The 22,628-nt window shown below is 36.8% G+C and overlaps 1 protein-coding gene and 1 long non-coding RNA gene across 3 annotated transcripts; both read left to right on the forward strand.

The window, feature by feature from the left end:
• The first annotated feature begins 2,442 nt into the window (after nt 1–2,442).
• Nucleotides 2,443–4,194, forward strand: LOC309508131. The gene is made up of 2 exons (XR_014209404.1): nt 2,443–2,577; nt 3,298–4,194. It is a non-coding gene; the product is annotated as an uncharacterized lncRNA (long non-coding RNA).
• An 881-nt stretch (nt 4,195–5,075) lies between these two features.
• cep126 (centrosomal protein 126) lies at nt 5,076–21,935 on the forward strand. 2 transcript variants are annotated; one of them, XM_082182473.1, is made up of 13 exons: nt 5,076–5,638; nt 7,045–7,164; nt 10,936–11,081; nt 12,605–12,719; nt 13,518–13,695; nt 14,841–14,900; nt 15,317–17,288; nt 18,817–18,981; nt 19,255–19,358; nt 19,615–19,672; nt 21,136–21,312; nt 21,477–21,541; nt 21,639–21,935. In XM_082182473.1, exons 1-13 carry the CDS (start codon nt 5,607–5,609, stop codon nt 21,723–21,725), a joined length of 3,279 nt encoding a protein of 1,092 aa, XP_082038599.1. In that variant the 5' UTR covers nt 5,076–5,606; the 3' UTR covers nt 21,726–21,935. The 2 variants fall into 2 exon arrangements, with proteins under 2 accessions (XP_082038599.1, XP_082038600.1); XM_082182474.1 differs by lacking the exon at nt 14,841–14,900.
• Nucleotides 21,936–22,628: the final 693 nt, after the last annotated feature.

Genomic DNA, 22,628 nt, shown 5'->3' on the forward strand with positions numbered 1-22,628 from the left:
CATCTCTCCAGACAGATTCTCTTTCCCACACATACACACATACATTTACCCACCCACGATTTAGAACAAAAAAAGGGACACCAGCGCCCTCTAGAGCAGAAACGCACATCAGTTAAGTGGCATTAATGGTGCATTAATGTCTCCTGCTGGAGGAAATGACACTTACATAGATAACCCTGTAGTTCAGTTTCAGTTCAGTCCCTAAAGATGAAAGAGGGCCAGTATCTCAAGGGGTTTTGCCAGTTTTGTAATGCGTTAATGTGTGTTAATATCAGGATTGTATAAGATCTTTAATCCCCATGCGGTGTGGAAGAGCACTTCTGTGGCCGCATACATTTCACACCCTCAGTGTTTCATTGTGACTGTAAATCCGGATCAGAGAGGATGTCTCACAGTAACTGGATTACAGAGATCTGGATTACATTTGTCCTCCACATGCTTAGCCTGGGTTTATTATTTGCTTAGTACAAACAGAGGTTCAAGAGGGAAATAGAAGCAACAAGAACCTGGGAGCCATTAATTCATTTCAGATCCCTTGTAAACACCAGCTTAACTGTGGAAGCAAAACATATGGCTTATAAAAGATTGCTAGTGTAAGATCAAATATTACCAGGGAACTTTTGTTTTACTCTTTGCAGCAATTCAAAACTAATCCATACTTTATTTGTATAGGCTTGTAAATATGTCAATCTAATGACAGATTATAACTGTTTAAAACATCCCCATACAGTATTGTAAAGTTTGATTGTAAGCACTTTTTCAATTGAACTGTATAGAAAAAAAAGCAATGTATGAAAACATATAAAAATACTTCTTGTAGTAGTTTAAACTAATCATTTATATAGTAGAAAAGTCATTTACAAAAGTAATATACTAAATGAGCGAAGAAGTCCTTATATATTTTCTTATATAAGTTATAAATTATATATAAGATTGTAATTGATTGTATATTTCTGTTTATAAATTATTATAGAACATTGGACAATTAAACAAAAAGATTAATAACGAAATACTTGCAGATGTTTTCAGTATTTTCCTTTAAGTGACTCCTCTTGTATTTATAAATTCTACATAATATTTTTTCTATTTATTCATTTTGTGTTTATTTTATGTTTTTTTTAATTATTCACTCACTCTACTTTCCCTCTACTGTTGTGTGATGTGTGCATTTTCACTCACTTATCCTTTTTTGCACATGTGAAGTTGCATTTACAGATGCCGATGTCTGAACGCAGAAGCAGGATTCTGATAAATCTCAAGCGTACAAGGGTCACTCACAGAAGGACAGTCGTGTACACATCCTTGACAGCGAGAGGCCGTGGTTCAAAAGAGGCTATGTCATGCTGGAAGAACCATACCTGAACCGGTCGACAAGGCTTGTCAGCTGCTTACATTCACAGCCTAACATCTCTAACCCAGCAGTTTTGCTTCAGTTCACACTCTGCCACGGGTGTGACGGGCAGGATCAAACCTGGGTGGACCCGCGATTCACAACTTCAGTTCAGTGCAGTTAATGTGTGAAATGTCTTCAATTAGGCCTACAAAAAAACTGACTCTGAACTGACACTGCGGGTAAACGGTTGGAAAACTTAAAGGGTTAGTTCATCCAAAAATAAAAATTCTGTCATTAATAACTCACCCTCAATCTTTTTGATGAAATCTGAGAGCTTTCTGTCCCTCCATTGACAGAAACACAACTACTGTACCACTTTGAGGCTTCAAAAAGTTCATATCTCTTTATGAATTGAGCGGTTTAATAAAAAAATTCTGAAGAGACTCGATCGCTTTATATGATGAACAGATTTAATTTAGGCTTTTATTCACATATAAACATTCATCAACTCACACATCAGTTGTGGTAAACAGAAGCAAATCATTTTTGAAGCATCAAAGTGGTAGTTGCGTAGCTGTCAATGGAGGGACAGAAAGCTCTCGGATTTCATCAAAAAGATCTTCATTTGTGCTCTGAAGATGTACAAAAGCTTTACGGGTTTGAAACGACATGAGAGTGAGGATTTAATGACAGAATTTTCATTTTTGGGTGAACTAACGCAACACTGTTGGACCTTGTGATATCCCATTAGTGAACCAATTGCTCTTTTGAATGGGATCTTTTCAATGAATCAGTTGTACCTGTTCACAAAACCGATTTGTTCGTGAATGGAATTGAATCAGCAAGAGAACTGACTGACTCAATCGGCCAAAAATATTAACATTGCATTTATGTTGTAAGTAAAAATGTTTTATTAACTAAATGGCTGTGGAAAACTTAAGTAGGACACCAGAAAGTGCAACACAGTTATTTAATACAAATACAAAAACACAAACTATAATAAACATTATAATGTGCACTTACCTGACTCAACGGCTCTGATTTTAGCATGCCACGCAGAAATACCAAGGACCACGCCATGACGCAATTGCGTAACGACGCAAAGAATGAGTAAGGGGAGGCTGCAGACCTGGAGCCGGTAGATCTACGCCCCAAGCAGTTTTACGCCCCTGGCAGTTTTACGCCCCTGCTGTTCCTGATGCGTCCAGTAGGGGGAGGCTGTACATTGACACGAATTGATTGAGGTATAATAAATAATCCGCTAAAGTTATTGTTGTTTAGCAATGATGCAACATTTATTATTTATAAACGAATAGCTTGATAGAGCTAGGTAGATATCAATTCATTTATTTATATCAATGGATAGGTCTATCATTTATTTCGAGAGACAAAAAGTTCTGGACGGTCAGGTTGATGTTCTGTCTGGCTTAAATTTATAAGTTATAGCTTACCACGTGTAAGTTTAGCTGCCCCCAGTCTTCTCTACTCACTTTCAAAATTAATTTTCTTTTGAATGTTCTTTTGTTGCCCGTCTTTATCTTGCCTCTTCTGGTAAGACTCCTTTACTCCTTTCTGGTTTGAGTTGTTTCTTATAAAATGAGATCTAACTATCTCATTTATATCTAAATATAAATTTTTCTTAAAATAGCGTACTGATCTGGATTAAAATGTAGGCTGTGTGCACTTAAAGTGGGATTTTTCTTTGCCAAGTAACTTGCATGATGCATCCCAGTGTGTTTGCTTTAGCTATGGAAATCTCTCTCTCTCTCTCTCTCTCTCTCTCTCTCTCTCTCTCTCTCTCTCTCTCTCTCTCTCTCTCTCTCTCTCGAAACTTTTATAAACTATAAAAACCCATCTCTTTTTTAACTGCATTCCAAACCAATAGCTTCTCTAGTAAATAAATGACTTACAGAGACATACAAGGACATGTTTTTAATGTCATTTTTTTAATTTTCTCTGCACAGTCCATCATCAGTGGCCAAAAGAAATCAAAGTGTCTTGACACTTTTTCCAAAAGTGTTCCACCAACAAGTACCTGTGCCATTGTACTTTGAAGATCAGGAGCAAATTGATGCAATCCACACTCATCTGACATAAATTCTGGGCAACACACACACACACTGTGACTAGATCAAATTCACCATGGATGTCCTTTTTATATTTTTTTAAAGTTTAGCTTTTTTTAATGAAATACACACATGAAATGCAAATTAAAAAGGCAGTTTGTGTTCTCGTAACACTTTCTTTTATGTGGTCTGTGACTCATGGGGTCAGTGATTCTGCAGGGTCTCCAATAAGTATTATAGTTTATCTCAGTTGCTTTGGTGCATTTCTCAGATCACACCTGAAATCACATCATCTTTCACTTGTGCACATCATAAAAGCAATTTCTCATTTTATACAAATTGCAAATGCTTTGGTACATTCATGCAATTCATAATGTACAACTGTCTGCTGTTTCCTACATTATCAACTCTTTATGTCTTGTTGATCAAAATATAGGCCTATTATACTATTTCTCTGTTGAATTGTCATACTCCTCAAAACATCTAGGCATTAGTTCCTTGCATAAGTCATTAAATGCAAAATGGCTGACTAGTTGTCATAAACTGTTAAGCATGTTTTCAATACATTTCTATTACACTTTATTTTGTAAATGTGTCCTGAATTGATGAATTGCGGAGGTGTATTTAGAATTTCACTAATGAAGGAAAAAATGAATTGATATAATGAATAATGATGAAATGTACAAAAGCAACTGTGATAAAAAATTAAGGATTCAGGAATTTTATACAAAATTTAACAGTGAGTCCTGCTGCTTTTGAATTTGACAAAATAAAATTCACCATGGATGTCCTTTTTACATTTGTTTGTTTAATTTTATTTTAATTTTTTATCAGTGAGCAGAAGCACTTTGACAGGAGGATAGAAAAACAGTTAAAGCAGAGTGGCAAGCCATAGGGGAGTCATCATAATTCATAAATGGTGTTGATAAATAATGTTTTTGTGAACAAAAATATTGTCTCTTTCTTATAAATGGCCCTTGGAATTTTAGAAAAGGGATAAATTGTGTTTGTCTTCATAAAATGCTATGAAGGACACTGTTTTGTAGCTGTATGATGACTAAGTGAATAGTACAGCAGATATTTAATCCAGGATCCATATGATTACACGGTGCTGTATGTCTAATGGGCTAAATATGTTTAATATCTAATTGTAACTTTATATAAATTCACAACAACATATTTCACTCAGTCTCCTGTATAAAAACATACAGTGAATATTCTATTATTATTAATTAGTATTATTATTATTACTATTTATTCAATATTAATGTATTCAATATTCAATTAACTATTCTATAGTAGGTCATATATCATTACTTGTCATCTGATCCAACTATGTGTGTTATTTTTTAATTCATGAAAACAAATAGTCTTCTGTATAGGCTGAGTGAAGCCCAACCTAATATCTAGAGATATTTTAATCCATTGTGCAGTGCAGATTTATACTAAAACGTTTAATATTTAAATTAACAAAAACCACAAATTCGGGCAAAATCTATGAACTGGACGGTTATTATTGTGTAAGTTTTGAGCATCGATTTAATGGTGTTATTTCGCAGCATATCCCCCTACTGGACGCATCAGGAACAGCAGGGGCGTAAAACTGCCAGGGGCGTAAAACTGCTAGGGGCGTAGATCTACCGGCTCCAGGTCTGCAGCCTCCCCATATAGCAAAGAATCGATTCGCGTAAATGAGTCGATTCCATTCGCATCCAGCAGGTGTCAGCAGTGTAGAGAGTGATTAGCATCAGTCGCTTCTGATAGACGTGACCGCGCCTCCTCCACCGTGAGTTTCTGCCAGTTGTCAAGGAAGTGCGTCGATGGTTACCAAATACCGACATGGCGTAACTGTTTCAGCGGCAGCGAACGACGATAAAGTCTTACCCTTGCCTGCTTTAATTTAAAACAATGTCAAGATAGCATACACTCGGGTTTGGTCTATCAAGTATCAAACTACAGGAAGTTATAAAGTCATAGGTTTTGCGCTTTCTGTCTGTGTTTAGCTGTCTCACTGGCTGGCTTGTTTTCATCTTACTCTCATTCTTTAGAGCACCAATATTTTTTACCAAAGCATATACATTTAGCTTTGGCCAGTTATGTGTTTGCGCGTTCGTTCCGACGTCAATAGGATGCAGCTTCTGTTGTATGGATGAGACGTGACGTGTGGTGTTGAGACCTGTCATCAGCGTGTCATCCTGATATTCGGGATGCCAGTCCTGGAAGACACACTTTACTACTCGTATCCTTTTCCTTGTCTGAACAACCAGCGTCAATGTAAGGTGATTGTTCTCCTATAGTTTTACTTGTGGCGTATAAACTACAGTACTTACACAACAGGCTTTATTTATTAATCGTGGCATATAGATACCATAGCTAAGTAGGAATTATCTGTGATGCAAAACTGAGTTTTCATCAGCCATTACTCTCCAGTCTTCAGTGTCACATGATCCTCAGAAATCATTCTAATATAATGATTTATTATCAATGTTGGAATCAGCTGTGCTGCTTAACATATATATAGCTGCTATATATATATATATATATATATATATATATATATATATATATATATATATATATATATTAGGCTACACTACCGTTCAAAAGTTTGGGGTCAGTAAGATTTTTTAAAAGAAGTATCTTCTGCTCACCAAGGCTGCATTTATTTGATCAAAAAAACAATAAATAAAAAAAACAGTAATATTGTGAAATATTATGACAATTTAAAATGACTGTTTTCTATTTTAATATATTTTAAACTGTTTAAATTTATTCCTGTGATCAAAGCTGAATTTTCATCATCATTACTCCAGTCTTCAGTGTCACATGGTCCTTCAGAAATCATTCTAATATGATGATTTGATGCTCAAGAAACATTCATTATTATTATCAATGTGGAAAACAGTCGTGTACAATTTTTTTTCTAAATTCTGTGATGAATAGAAAGTTAAAAAGAACAGCATTTATTTAAAATAGAATATTTTCTAACATTATAAATGTCTTTACTGTAACTTTTGATCAGTTTAACTCATCCTTGATGAATAAAAGTATTGATTTATTTTATTTATTTCCCCCCAAAATAAAATTAAAATTCTTACTGACCCCAAACTTTTGAACGGTAGAATATATATATATATATATTTTTATTTTTTTTAACCTGTGATGCTATTTATAGGATTCTTTTATGAATAAAAAGGTTTTAAAGAACAGCATTTATTTTAAATAGAATTTTTTTGTAACCTTTCAAAACTTTGGGGTCAGTTCATTTTTTGAAAGAAATTAATACTTTTTATTCAGCAAGGATGTGTTAAATTGATTAACAAAAAGTGATAGTAAAGATTTGGGCTATATTGTTAAAGAAAAATATATATATTTTGAATAAATTCTGTTCTTTTAAACTTGTTATTCTTCAATTAATCCTGAAAAAAAGTATCACAGGTAACTTTTGACTGGTACTGTATTATTTATTTATATAATAATCATTATTATATTATATTCCATTATGTCATCTATGATTAGATATTAGTTATATGTTTGTTATTTGTGTGTTATTTCTTTGTTGTTGTGTCGTTGTGTTTTTGTCATTATGTGCTGTGCATATCATCAGATGATAATTATACCTTCCTTGACTTTGCATCACATTAGGAACATTAGATTAGGTTTACATGAAGAGACTGAAAATGAAAGGGAAGCACTGATAAAAGAACAGAGGCACTGTCGGGCTCGGGCTCGCAAGCTCTCCCTGGAAACAAATCGCAGACGAAAGTAAGTGTGTCAAAAATAAATCAGATTGTGTTGAAAGCCTTATTGTGATTATACTTGGGAGGTCGACTAATTTACATGAATGTTTTTCAGCATCCAGATCTTAGGTTAATGCATTTGTATGCTGTGAGATACTGTAACATTTTGTTTTCTTTTAATCAACTGTTTTGATTTCACTATTTCATTTCAAATGTTCTGCCAAATTAATTTTAACGGACAAAAAAAGTAGTTTTAGATTAATATTTACAGAACATTTCATACTGCTTAATACCACAGTAACGTTAATAAAGCTTTAATACATTAGCTCACCCGTGAACAGGATTTCCACCTGAGTGCCGTCGGATTGCTTTCCATCGGCTATAGAGGTGAAGACGACAACTCTCAAGGTGATGATACACAGGGCAACTTTTTGAGCAATGTTGCCGTCAACGCCAACGGTCAACCAGATGAGACACAGGGCCCACGACCGATCTAAATTATCCAGATATAAATGTATTGCCCATTTTCAATGGGAAAGTGCCCAAGCAACAATCGCTCGGCAAGATTGCCCAGCAACATTGCTCAAAACCTTGCCCTGTGTATCATCACCTTCATGATTCCACGCTCATTCTCAGCATCATCAAGCTACGCCTTTGTTGTTGTTTTGAAAAAGCGACCTCTAGTGGCGAAACTTACATACTGTGCCTTTAAAATAACGAAAACGTTGTATTTACTTCCTGTTGAGGGCCTGATTAAACAGTTGAATTGGTGAAGAAAAAATACAATTTTTAGGGAAATATGTAAATTCATAACCCTTTAAAACAAATTAAATAGATAATTTTATATTTATGGAAAAAATTGCTGCCCATATAAGTGATAACTTTATAACTATGTAAACTGTATGGAGTTGTTTCCGCCACTGAATAATAAATAAATAATAATAATTGCGTCTTTTTATCTCACAATTCTGACTTTTTTTCTCACAATTGCGAGATATGAAGTCAGAATTGTGAGAAATAAAGTCGCAATTACGAGAAATAAAGTCGCAATTCTGAGAAATAAAGTCGCAATTGCGAGATATAAAGTCAGAATTGCGTGAAATAAAGTCGCAATTGCGAGATATAAAGTCGCAATTCTGAGAAATAAAGTCGCAATTGGGAGATATAAAGTCAGAATTGCGTGAAATAAAGTCGCAATTGCGTGTTATAAAGTCAGAATTGTGAGATATAAAGTCCAATTCTAAGGGAAAAAAAGAATTTTTTTCCCCTTAGAATTGGACTTTATATCTCACAATTCTGACTTTATATCTCACAATTCTGAGAAAAGATGTCATAATTGCGAGTTTATATCTCTTTAAAGTTATAAAGTCGCAATTGCGAGAAAAAAAGTCAGAATTCTGACTTTATAAGACGCAATTGCGACTTTATTTCACGCAATTCTGACTTTATATCTCGCAATTCTGAGAAATAAAGTCAGAATTGCGAGATGTAAACTCGCAATTGTGAGATAATTATCGCAATTATCTTAAAAAAAAATTTATTCTGTGGCGGAAACAAGCTTCCATACAACTGCCCATTTATTTCCTAAAATATTGAATATATTGCGACATGAATATCAAACTGCACAGCTCTAGCCTGTTGGTCTCTGGAGACCTGTTTTTAGATGAGGTGGGAAAAACAAGAAAAAACTAGCGTCAGCGTATTCACCAAGGAGGCAACTATGCTAAAAGACTGCAGGGTAAGAGTAGCAGAGATCAGAAGCAATGCACAGCTGCTGAATTTGGTGTTGACAGTGAGTGTCAGATATGCTAAGAACTGTCTCCATGCTGTTAATGACTCAGTCTGGCTGTTTGACCAGGTCAATCCGTGTGCACACTGAAAGTGAAGCTACCCGACAGGCCACGGATACTGTTATTTAATCCTTTATTTGTCAGCCAGGATTTACCAGCTTGAAATAGAAGCTCTAAGAGCAAAGTTACGTTTCTTTATAGAAGGCAGTGATGGTGAGGCAGATAAATGCGTTCAGAGAAGGCTGAGACACAGATCCCGAGCTATTTTTGTTGTGATTAAATAATTCCTGAAAGATATAGAGGATATGTAAAGGATTTATGAGTATGTGAGTGTCAATGACAGGACATTTATTATTGTCTGATATTTTTTGGGAACCTAAAGACATAAAAAAAAAAATAGAGTCAAGGCAAAACCTCTGTTTAGGTTTCCTTGTGTCTCTTCCCAACACACACACACACACACACACACAATTTATTTAGAAATACATAAAAAATGCAGTTCATGCATTCACTGAAATGCTGTACTAAAATTAGACCCGGTAGCACTTTATTTTACAGTCCTGTTCCCCATACTATGTACTTATTATAGTTATTACAATAACCGGGTAATTACTAGATACTAACTCTGAACCTACTCCTAAACTTAACCTTAACCCATGTAGTTACCTTATATTAACCAGTACTTTCTTAGGTAAGTACATGTAAGTGCACATACTGTAAAATAAAGTGCAACCATTCATTTTGATATTTTAAAGTTAAAAATATCAGGGTTATATATCATAATAAAGAAAAAAGCCTCATTAAAAATAGTTCGGCATAATCTTTTATTGTAAATTATTTTCTTTCTTTTTTTACTTATATCATAGATAGGACTCCTGCAGACCCTCATGACTGTGTCAAGGTCAATAAGTCTCTTGAAATATTATTTTTAAATATGTGTTGGTTTTTTTTTAATGAAATAATTTGACCTTTTTATGTTAATAATTTAGTTTCTGCAGCATGTGCATGCACTGGTTTCTGTACAATTAACAAATGAATTTAGCTGAAATGCATCTGTTAGAGAAGGCTCGGGTTTCTGTTGACCCTGGAAAGTAAACGTCTGAGATAACGACAGCACGCACAATGAGCTGATATTGCCAATTAGATTAAAGTCTCATTTCCATTTTAAATCAAGGGATGCATTTGATATGCTGCTCGAGTTCGAGGTCACTTCCGTGATTTGGGAAAAGCACATAAAAGTCCTGGCAGAAAGCGATGCATAAGGATGCAGTGTAACGACGCCCACTTCCAGGAATACACAAATATTTTGTTGGTAGTACCAGTTTGCAATAATTATTAGTTAACACTAAGTTGTCAACACTTCGGAAAAAATAATTAAAAATGCATCGCTTTCTGCCAGGACTTTTACGAGCTTTTCCCAAATCACGGAAGTGACGTCGTCATCCGGGTTAGCGGTAGCATTAGCCATCAGGCAAGTGTTATTTAAATAAACTCCTGATGTACTTACAAACTTTCCAATGCCTCGTTTTATGAGTACAGAACCTATTTGCACTACTGTAGAAGTTTGGTGCCATTCTGGACATTATTAGTGGAGTAATTTACGAGATACATCATAGGATCCATTAGCGCCTGCATTAAGCCATTCGGCTGATATCTCCAAATAAGCTCTAACTTTAATAATGTTCAACCAAAAAAAAAAAAATACAAAAAAAATACAAAAAAATAATGTTCAACCAAGGGGAAAAAAAGCTTCTGGGGGGTGTTTGGCTCGAGGTCATAGTGCAAAGGATCCTAGGTTGAAATTACTCTGAACCATCCCTTTAAAACAAGGGATGCATTTGATATGCTGCTCGCAGTTGCCAAAGTTCTCATCCATTCATCTTAAAACAAATGAATAATGTCTTGAAGAGCGCACTCTGTGTGCAAAGCATTGTCTAACTGTCAGACGTCACGAAAACAGCATATATTTTCTTCCAGTCTGACTGTTTATCTCGCGGTCTCTCCAGGGCTCTTGAGGAGAGAAGGAAACAGTGGGATGTTCAGGAGAAGAGATTGAGGGAGAATGTTCTTCAGCAGCGCCATCAGAAGGTCCAGGATGCCACAGAGAACTTCCAAAGAGCTCATCTCTCTCCATCCCAAAGGAAAAGACCAGGTAAGTTCAATGAAACAGTGGACTCGTCCGGTCTGAGCGACTTCCAAATGTGATTTAAAATCAGATACATATCCGATATCTGGACATCTGACCTACATATATGTGCGTATATCAGATTCAGCTTGGAATACCAAGGCGAAGGACATGTTTGCCCACAATAAATAGCTTTTTAATGTAACATTGTGAAGCAGACATGTCTGTATGCGCTAGCTTTTGAGGTGGAAACATAGACTGTAAAAAAATATGGACAACGCCCTTTCGCTCTCTTCCATTGGTGAGAAGTGAAGCCGCCAGTGTCCCGATATGATGCTGACATCTTGGGGCTTGAGTCTGCGCAGTAGCGATCTCGGGACCAGACCTGCGCAGTAGTGATCAGGAAGTAAAGCCGCGAAATCAAGGCCCCCCCCCCCCCCTTACTCTCGGTGTGAAATAATTAATTATAGAAATTTAGATATTACATTTAAAGCTCCAATCTCCTCAGTCCTCCGAAGATCCCGAAAAAAAGTCTGTTGGTGCTTCAGTGACTACTTCGCTCAGAGAACCTGTCAATCACAGCTGTCAATCATGACGTCACACCACCGTTTTTATAGCATCAAATAAATAACTAAAAACCAACTTATTTTAAAAACAAACACTTGAATTTACATCAGCGTGATAAAAACTACAGTAAATGACAGAAACCACCTTCGGAATAAAGATATTTGAAGTGTAATTAAATTGTTTAGTTGGTCTCAGGTCCCGTTGAATAACACAGGGAGGCGGGGCTTATGATCTATACTAGGACCAGTCACCGGGGGGGGCGATCGAGACGTTTTGGCTTCACTTTTCAGGGCTTGTGTGGCACGCTTGGGTGGAAACTGTATATGTTGGTAACAGATTGCTCACACAGAAACATTCAGGATCATAGAAACTTGTTTAATGAATGTATAAATGAAACATCTTCGCTACTGAAAGCTACATTATATTTCTCAGCAATTAGGTAATAACTTACACACTGTGTTTGTAATTAAACTCACAGCTTCACTATTACATAGAGACGCTGTACAGATGCAGGTAATTCACACTCACAATCTCTCTCTCTTTCTCTCGTTAATTCATTAGAAATACTGTGTAATATTACTGTGCTACTTTATTTCACTTCTTAACAAACCGTAGATAAAATAACAAACAAAAATGGCTGTTATTTCCCGGTTTAAATCTGTTCAGTCGAAATTTGCGCTGCAAACATCCATGACAGTTTTTAGCTTATCCATGCGTGCAAGTAATCATGGCACCACCAGCCTATATAGATCATCGCATAGTAAAGCAATCACCAACATAATAATTTAATGTAAACACAGATATCAGATACCAGTAGGATCAAAAGTGAATATCAAAAGATCATATCTGTGCATGAAGCCTTGCAGTGTAAACGCAGCCTAATTCATGTGTCTACAAGCACTCTGTATCTCTTGAACTATTATTAAGTCAGTATGTGCTCACATCTCATCCATCATTTAAATAAAGTGATTTGTGTTTTGCAGCAACCTTTAAGAGAAGAACACCCAACCTTGATGAAGCGCTATATCATATTCAAGGCAATCCACTCTTGTATACCCATCAATCTCAGTTTTTGCCCAGTGCCTCCACTACTACCAGGTACAACATCGCTGTCATGACAATATATCATTACTGGTTGAAGATACATTTTGGTAATGTTATGTAACAGCTTTCATGAATTCAGTGATGTTTCATGTTAAAGCTATCTTGACAATTATTTCAATTATTTTTTAAATAAAATAATTCAACTTAACAGATTCAAGTACACTGAGATATGAATATGTCTGGTCATATATGAATCAACATTTCCTGACATTTAAAACTATTTAAATGCATTTTAATAGTGTAAACAAAAAGAAAATTTTGAATGAATTAAAATAATGTTTTGTATAGTTATTTAAAATATTAATCATTTTGGCTGCACTTAGAATTTTTTTTTTATCATAGAGCTCTGTACAATTATAGATATTAGTGATGCCAGCTCGCTTAATATTTTGAAAGAAAGCAAAAAATGTAAGAGCCCATAAAATGGTGTAATAATGTGTATATATATATAATTCCGAAATTTTCTTCTAGAACGATCATTTTTATCAAGCTCGTATATTTAAGTTCAATCATTTCACTTAAATGGCAATGCAAATTACCTATTAATTGTCATTTAAGTGAAATTACTTAACTTAAATATACAAGCTTTATAAAAATGATCATTCTAGAAGAAAATTTCAGATGGCACTTAGAGGCTTTTGCATCTGAACTCTTCATATATATATATATATTCTTAGTGCTCGTCGTAATGCTTTTCATAGTAAAGCTGCATTTATTACTTGTTAGAAAGATGCTATACAAATAAGTTCATGATCATTATAAGGCCTGCATTGAACCACTTGTTTGTTTCAGGAACTGCACTTCCTCCCCAAAGCCTTCAGGGGCCGCCCGTCACCTGCGTGCCTTATCTGCAGCTGAGGCCTACACCAAACTCCTACAGGACAGCTTCAGGAACAACCAGCTGTTCTTCCTCAATCAGCAGCAGGAGACACACACTGTTCCCACAGTAAAAGAGCAGGCCGATCCACAGGTTATTAAACTTTATTTTTATTTTCAGACCCAGAGGGATCCATAATACAATACAAAACACATACATAGTATAGGTTAATATACATACACTGGCTTTTGTTTCTTTACAGTGGGAAGATTGTAATTGTGATCAACTACTTTGCCCGCGAATGTGTATGTTAAAAGCGTATTTGCTTAAGGAGTATTGTGAAGGTTTTAAGATCCGAATCCAACATTGTACTTTTAGCCCAGGGCTCATCCTGCCACAACACGCTGCAGCATCTTCTGAACAAACTGAGGTGTTTTAAAGAGATGAGCTCATCCTGAGGCTTTAATCACACAAACGCATATTGAAACCACAGATACTCATTCCCCTATCTCTATAACTCAAACAAACATTCTTTCCCTCTCAGACAGTCAGTTATGTCTTCTTACACACACCAGCTGGAATGTTACCTGCACTGGCTTGCAGCCAACACATCATTTAATACACTGAGCAGGACACAGAAGGTAATAACCCTATTTATAGGATAGGTTTTAGGCTTAGGTATTCTTGGAAAAGTGTTCCATTCTGTGCACAAATGTAGTCAGACTCATGAAATGCCCTTCATAGGAATGTCTGAATATCATGCCTTTAGGAAGCTGTTATATTTTTTCATTTTTAGAAGATTTTAATGCTTGTATCCAAAAGATCCTTAAAACTGCAATCCTCTTGCATAAATGTTGAAATCTTACAAAAGTAATATATTATTAAAAGTAATATTTTAACACCTACAGCCATATGGCTGCACGCACTGTGCGTATCATGAGAGGGTGGTACGTTTTATTTTTACATAATTTTTTTAATTGAATATTAGTCTATCTGTGTACAGTCATGGCATATTGAGAAAGCAAGAGAGAATGAGAATAAATAAAGGTGTGCGTTTGTGTGTTTTAAAGTCAAATGTGTGTATGTGTGAAAATAAATCTGATTGGCTAATTTAGTTTTGTTTATTTGATGCTTTTTACACACACGAAAAATTATACTACTGGTAGTTAATCTTTAAAACCAGACTCAAAATTAGTAAACGCTCTCTAAAACAGCTGAACTTGATTGAAACATTTGCAAAAAGGCCTAAAACTATTGGGTAGGGATTGAGAAATGAAGCTTTTCTCTGATTGTTTCAGGAAAAGATTCAAAGCATCAAGAGTGTCGAAAACCGTGCCATCATGTGTGGCAAGTCAAATGTAATTTTTTTGCTAGTTCTGTGCGTACCCTAAGGTAAAATCCTGCAGGCACCCCTGATTTAAACTACCACTAAATTATACCTTTATTCAGCAAGGATGCAATACATTTATCAAAAGTGACATTAAAGACATTTTAAATTGTACAAAAAAATACTCTTTCAAATACAGTAAATGCTGTCTTTTTAACCTTTTATTCATCAAAGAATCCTGAAAAACAGAAACAGTTTCCACAAAAATATTAAGCAGCTCAACAGTTTTCAACATTGATTATAATAAGAAATGTTTCTTCAGCATATTAGAATGATTTATATGATTTGCTTTCCATCCCTCTGCAGCATGCATGCAACATGATCTCCAAAAAGCACTTTGCCAGTATCAGTGCATAAGTGCTCTAATGTTTTTATATTGATTTTCAGGAGTATCTTGATACCCCACATAGTGAGACAGAGAGTCTGTCTAGTCTGGACAGCTTAGAGAATGGAGAACCTCAGAAGAGCCTTGACACTGCACCGGTTTGTGGCTCCCAGCAGAGCATCACCTGTGCCCAGTCTTTCTACCTCCCTGTGGATCCTTATAAGCTCCAAGACCCCAAAAGTCCTCAATCACCGTTGAGACAGTCCAACAACCCATGTTCATCATCTCACCCCTCCTCTTCTATAGCCAAGAGTTTCCTAGAGGAGATCTTAAACCAGAGAAGCAAACTCAATCCCAGCTCACTCTCACCAAAGGATCATGAGTCAGCAGAGGAAATCAGGAGTCTCCGGAATCACACACAAGAAAGATTAGATAATTCCAAGGACCAATCGCAGAACTTTAACGCCCAGTCTACTCTTGGTTGCCAAGAAGAGTTGTTGCAGCAGAACTTAGCACATTTGATAACTCATGATAATGACAGAAACCCTCAAGGGAAGATTTTGAAAGACAAAGCATCTGTGGTTGCCCACTGCAGAACGCAAGCCGTGCCAGAAAACACACCTCTGGAATTCTCAAGTCTGACTAAAGACTTCAAGTCTGAATCCAAACAGCAGATAAGAATCCCGGAGGAGAAATATGATAAACATTTATCAGAGACACAGCCGGCTCTTCCAGCCAGCAGATACAAACACAGCAACAGTTCGTTCAAAGCCTTTTCAAGCTCAGCTGCCCATCTTTGCATAAATTATCGGACTGACCCGAGTTCCCTGAACATGCAACCAATAGAAGCACTGAGTTCCTCACAGTCGCATAAACACAATCCAGATGTAGATGATGCCACGGCGCTCAAGAGAGAATCCAAACCGCTGAGCATGGAGGAGAGTATACGCATACATCCTTCAGATCCTAATAATGAAACGGATGTCACCAAATTGGCAAAGGCTAATATGTTGAAAAGCACTGAGGAACCAAACAGAACATCTGCAAATCCCGTGACCGACTCTACCCTTAACAACAACGTCAGATTCTTGAAAGGGATTCTTAAAAATCATTTAAAATCCAAATCGGGAAATGTCAAATTCACTTACACCCCTGGCCATGTGCTTTTCACCAAAGAAGTGGCCATTTTAATCCGGGACAGCGTGGAGCTGGCCAGGACAAAACTCAATGAGCCAGAGCAGAATAGGACTATTAAGAAGAAACTACGTTGGTTTGATGAGGTGGATGGAGTTGAAGATGTGGACCGAGTGTTTCGAGCTAACCTGCCCCAACAAACCCAGAAACAGCTCTCGGCAGATCACTCGGACCATGTGAATTCACTCACAGGGGTATCAAAAAACATTTCCAATAAGACCTCTGCTGTCCCCACTGGGCCCCAATCCACTAGACAGGCCTGGACAGAGGTAGGGCCCCAAGAACTCCGTACACAGGAGCGTATCAGAGAGCCCACCTCTCAAAGACGAGCCCTTTCCATTGGGGGCTCACGGATTCCCCGGAGAGCAGGCTCAGGCAGAGTCGGCTCGTGTCCCGTTACCTCCCGGGCCAGGAAGGGCACTATCATCAGACCGCAATCTGCCAGGGAAGCGCAACATGTGGCCAAGACCCAGGGGAAGATTTTGGTGCCTCGGCCCCCTCCAAAACCTGAAGTTGTGGAGTGTGGCCTGGCCGAATGTCCCGTGTACATCTCCAAGGCATCCTGCTGTGATGATGGTGTGCAGGATCTGGCCCTGTGTAAAGATACTCCAGAGAGCCAGACAATAGTTCATCGGCCTACCGTCAGAACAGATCCAGCTCCACCTTACTGTAGCTACACCCACGAGACAAGCATCTGTTCCCTCTCCCCTCCAGATGCCCTTGCAGACAATCCCAGGCGCAGGTGTGGAGAAAACGGGATCTGTTTGGACCGGACTCCCACAGATGAGGAGATCTCAATGCTGTGGCATGGAGTCCGGAGTGCTCTCGCCAGCAAAGACGGTAAAGAAAACCCCAAACTGAGTATTTATCACCTAACATGTTTTTAGTTTTTTTTTAAACCAAGTGGGTTTAAAATCCCACTATACATCGGTGGATATTATGTTAACCCTACAAAGCCTGACATATCAAATAATGAAAATCAAAAAATAATTAAACTATTGAAATTTGAATTTTTTTTGAATTTTTTTAAGATAAAAATGAAGTGCATATGTTTTTATGACATTAGATAAATCAGGCTTTTATGGTAATTACTGATCACAACAAAATTGTGTATTTAATTTCATTAAAAAGGAACTTTTCTTTGTGGTAGACCAAAAATCTGTATTTCACTGCCAAGATTGGTAAAACCACATTATAAATAAATAATATAAATAAATAATAAATATTAATGCACAAAAATATTAAATATATAAATGTACAATATATAAATACATTATATATATTTATACAATTATATATGATATATATTTATATTAAATGATATATATATATATATATATATATTAAGATTATATATATTAACAATCATTTAAATGTAATAAATGGAAGCAAGGGCATTATTGGTGAAGATTTTTAATTGTAATAATCAAGCACACTGCATATATCAAAAAATAAATATACATTACACTGCAGTATATATGATCATTTTATCTATAGTGGGCAAAATATTTTAAATGCATTGCAATGATAATTTAAATTTGTATTCCTCAAATACATGCATTATCATTATTGGATACATTTTCAACCATTTTTCTATAGGCTAAGTAATGTATGAAAGTATGCATAGATAGATTGCATTAGTAGCTATAAATCATAAAATATTAAATATGTTGTGATTGGTTGTAATGTGTCACATTGCGCAGCATTTTCTCTGATAATTTTCTTTTCTCTGTCTTGTCATGCTTGGTTAGAACATGATGTTGCACGTTCCAGCCTAACTATTTATTGCTTCCCTATTTTTTGTATTTTCCCATTCTGCATTTCATCTTCCCTTTAAAATTTTTGGGAATGATTATTTCCCTGCTGTGGAAAAAAGACACATTTTCAGGTGTCTTTCAAATGACAAGAAACTTTCCGGCAACATATTACAAAATCATCAGCTTCCCATGAACTTTCACTGCACCTTGTCATATAGCCAGACGAGAGTCGATTGAAAGAACTGAGCTCCCTTTGTGTGTCTGCGAGTCCAACGGCTTTGTTTGCGATTCTTGAGGGATGTTTTTCTAGAGTAGTCATTGGTAAAGGCTCTTTTTTGGTGTCGGTCAGTTGTCTTTGGCCCTCTGCACAGCAATGCACCACTTGGGATTACTACTCTGTTGAAATGGATCCATTTAATGATGGACTGTTGTTCCTCAGGGCTCAATTATTTTTATAACATCAGGAAACCTCTACATTTTGAGGACAGAGACCTCAAGAACAGTAGAAGTGACTTTCATACTTTGGGACCTTTTAGTTGAACTGTCTTACAGTTCTTTCTTGTGTCTCTCTCTCTCTCTCTCTCTCTCTCTCTCTCTCTGAATTGACTTAGGTGACCCTCAAAGTTTTCTTGCTCACAATGGCCCGTTGTCTTCTTTGCCTCAAGTCAGTGCCAGCCTGTCCCATGTTACCATCAATGGTGATAGTCTGATCAATGGTGTCAAAGGAGCCTCAAGAATGGATGGCTTTTTCTTGTCTTCCGGTAAAGAGGCTATAGGTTTGTCAAACAACCTCTAATAATACATTTTATACATACAAATGACTTACAATAGGTTACATACAAAAAAACAGGGCATTTGCCCCTGCCAGCAAAATATAAATGATAAAATTATCTCTAGAGATGTTTAGACATTAAAGCCACAGATTTGTGAGGCCATACATCAAGACATTCTTTTTCAGAGATTTATTGGTACCTTTGGTCACTGATCACTGAAATATGCTGCTTGGATATGAATGTGCTTTTTAATCTTGAGTTTCCCCTGTAAATCAGTGAAAAGTCCAATAAGGAGACAGGCTGTGGAGAGTAGCATGGTGAAGAACAGCAGAAATCAAACTGCAGGAACCACACAGAGAAAGCCCAGCTGTCCTCATCAGGTAGAAATGCACTTATTCTCAAACTACTGGACTAGAAAGCAAGAAAATGTTAAATATAGAAATAAATACATATAATCGTAATTTCAATAATGCAGCCCCCTTGGAAGTTTTACACTGATCTAGTTTGTAGTGTAAGGGCAAATGCAATGTTGACAGTACATTGTTGTTTATATTAACCATGTTGCTGTTGGCTTTTTTGACATTTTTGAATTAAGTGTTTTGTTTTTTCAATAACTGTTTATTTGTGGTTTAACAGGTCACGGTGCCAAAAACTCAACACCCAAATAAAACTGGTTATACAGCAGACAGTGAAGGTAATTTATAATGTAAAGCAATATCTGATAGCATATGTGGATATATGGGCCTTCTCTAGAGGCAAGAACGAAAAATCAGTTCAACCTCATGTACAAACATCATTAAAAATGCAGCATGTTTTTAAAAAATCATCAACAAAAATGAAAATGGTGTCATTATTTATTTACCCTCATGTCAAAGGGTTACCCGTGGGACACAGAAGTCGTTTTAGCGCACAGCCACTTTAATGATGTTTTAATTCATTTATTTTTGGAGCGTCACAAACCCTGGAATATGAACATGTGGGAAACCTGTGAAATATTATTACAATTTAAAATAACTGTTTTCTATTGTAATAATATCTATATTTTAAAATATAATTGATCAAGCTGAATTTTCAGCATCATTACTGCAGTCTTCAGTGTCACATGATCCTTCAGAAATCATTATAATATGATGATTTGCAGCTCAGGAACCATTTCTTATTATTCTCAGTTGAAAACAGTTTTTGCTGCTTAATATTTTTGTGGAAATCAGAATACTTTTTCTTTTTTTTTTTTGTTCTTTGATGAAATGAAAATTCTAAAAGAACCGCATTTATTTGAAAGAGAAATCTTTTGTAACATTATAAACGTCTTTACTGTCACTTTTGATCAATAAAATGAACCTCGCTGAATGAAAGTATTAATTTCTTTCTTTATGACCCCAGACTTTTGAACGGCAGGTTTGTTTTTTCAATCAAACTGCAATATCCCAGCAAACACAGAACGTTCCCCCAACGTTCCCGTATTGGTTATTTTTTTGGGAACCAAACAAGAATGTTCTAGGAACATTCCCTGTAGGTTATTTTAAAAGGAACGTTCCCGGAACATTCCCCTAACCTTAAGGGAACCTCTGGGAACGTTCTGGGAACATAAAATTGTTAGCTGGGAAATTGTCTTTATATAAAGACAGATTGTAAAACCCTTAAAACCCAAAGTATACTTAGATTTTTTTATGCGTAAGCTAGCGTATACACACAGTCGAATGTCTAGCCTTTCAAAGTATACTTCACTTGATAGTGCGTGAACACAGGCGATCGACACATGCGCTCTAGAAAATGTCATCTATGTCCAGCATCTGTCCTTTTTTTCTCCAGAAGTTATGACCGATAATAATGTCTTTGTATTCTTTTAAACTAAAGTTGCGTGTATCTCATCATAACCCCCTCACACAAGCGCTTGTCAATCTGTGCGTCTGTTGTTGTTGCAGTCTCCAGTATTTTGTTGTTGTTCCATCTCTTTAGTTTCCTTTTCTACTGTGAAACAACGGCTGGTGCCAGTGTTGCCATCTTGTGGAACAATTGATTAGTGCAAAACAAATGCGTACTATTCTGGTGACTAAATTTGCTGAACACGGACCCTCACGTACGCGTAAAACCCGAAGTAAACTTAGACTGAACTGATGAGTTCAAGCATTAACACTCTTTTTCCCCGTGTTACAGGCCCAGAGGTGTCAGACGGTGCTCTTGAAGTTGTGGACTACGCTCAGACCCATAAGCCCTGCAACGGTCCAGCTGGTCCCCAGAGCCAGAGAGTGCGGTCCCTCAGCATCAGCGCTCTGTCACTAGAGGAGCAGAGGATCCTGCAGTCACTCGAGAGACTGAATCAACGGCTGCAATGTCAGTTTCATTTCAAATTCTGTACATTTAATCCACTCAGTCAAAGCTAATAAGTTTATCAGATTTGAGGTGAACGCAAATAGCTTTTAATTCGACCCTGTGAATGTTTCTTGTTTGTTGTGCATGTGCATTAGCTCATACCTCCTGATTACTTGATTTAACAGATGTGCAGGACACAGCTGGTGGCATCCCAGCAGTGAGGGGCATCTTTGCTGTGGGTCCTGCTCTTGTGAGTACTGGCCATGTGTTGAGATGAAGTGATCTGTTCCCCGGATCTAACGTGACCCGCTCACTGCTCTGTCCCCTCTCTCTTCTCATCCCTGCAGAACCAGACCGGTGAGGCTGTGGGTGTCACCATGCGTAGGCGAGGAGCCTCTGCTGACAATCGCACCCGAACGCAACAGCGTTACTGACTACACCTCCCATGATCCACCCCTCCCTCAACCACCTTCTCTGAACTGCACTTTGAAACCCTTTAAACCTTACAAATGCGTGCTTCATATTGCTGAGACATACTCAAATGCTGTATTTAATTGTTTTCTAATCAGTTGTAATATCTGTGTGAAATGATTCTGGCAGTACACAATGCTGTTGTGTAATAAAAATATATTTATAAGAAAAGTTATTCATAATGCCTTTTGATTTATTTTTATAAATATATTTTCATAGGCATTGTATGTTATTAATGCACTGTATTTTTATTCTAAACAATCTTGACTCTTGGAGGAAAAAAAAATGAATTTGAGAAAAAAAAAAAAATAGCTTTTGTTCCTGAGTGGCAAAACAGGATGAAGGGCTTTTTGTGCAACTTGACCTCAGTCAAGTGTCAGTTAAGCATAAATGGATACAGATGTACGTTGTATGTGTGGCATAATCATGACAGGTTTTTCTGGGTGTGTATTTTACATTTGAGCGCGTGTGTGTGTGACTGTCTATGACCTATGTTTTGTGTTTGTGTAATCAGTGTACGCATGGGAAATCTTATCTAGGCGTGTGACAGTGACATGTGAGTGACTATTAATTACTCCAGTGTATTGGAGACTGGACGCTCAGGCTTTTCAGGATAACGAAGTCAAACCAAGCTGTACTCTGTCCTGATGCTCTTGTACCATCGCCACCCTGTAACTGTTGTCATGTCATGTAACCCCTCTGGACAAAGCAGAATGTGTTTTTGCTGTTAAAAACAGGAGACTCTAGTCAATGGAACGAAAAAAGCGCAAAGTCTAGAGACGCGTTTTTAAAATGTTTTAACTTGATTTTAATGTTTTTAGATGTTGCGCTCGTGTCTTGCAGCGTCTCGCGCATGACATGGCGTA

Source organism: Leuciscus leuciscus (genome assembly GCF_965113295.1).
Source record: "Leuciscus leuciscus genome assembly, chromosome: 10".
NCBI lineage: Eukaryota > Metazoa > Chordata > Actinopteri > Cypriniformes > Leuciscidae > Leuciscus > Leuciscus leuciscus.

Coding starts and splice junctions, on each gene's coding strand:
- cep126 (XM_082182473.1), top strand. CDS start 5,607: ATGCCAGTCCTGGAAGACACACTTTACTACTC. Junction 5,639..7,044: donor GAAGACACACTTTACTACTC/GTATCCTTTTCC, acceptor GCATCACATTAG/GAACATTAGATTAGGTTTAC. Junction 18,982..19,254: donor TTCCGGTAAAGAGGCTATAG/GTTTGTCAAACA, acceptor CCTGTAAATCAG/TGAAAAGTCCAATAAGGAGA.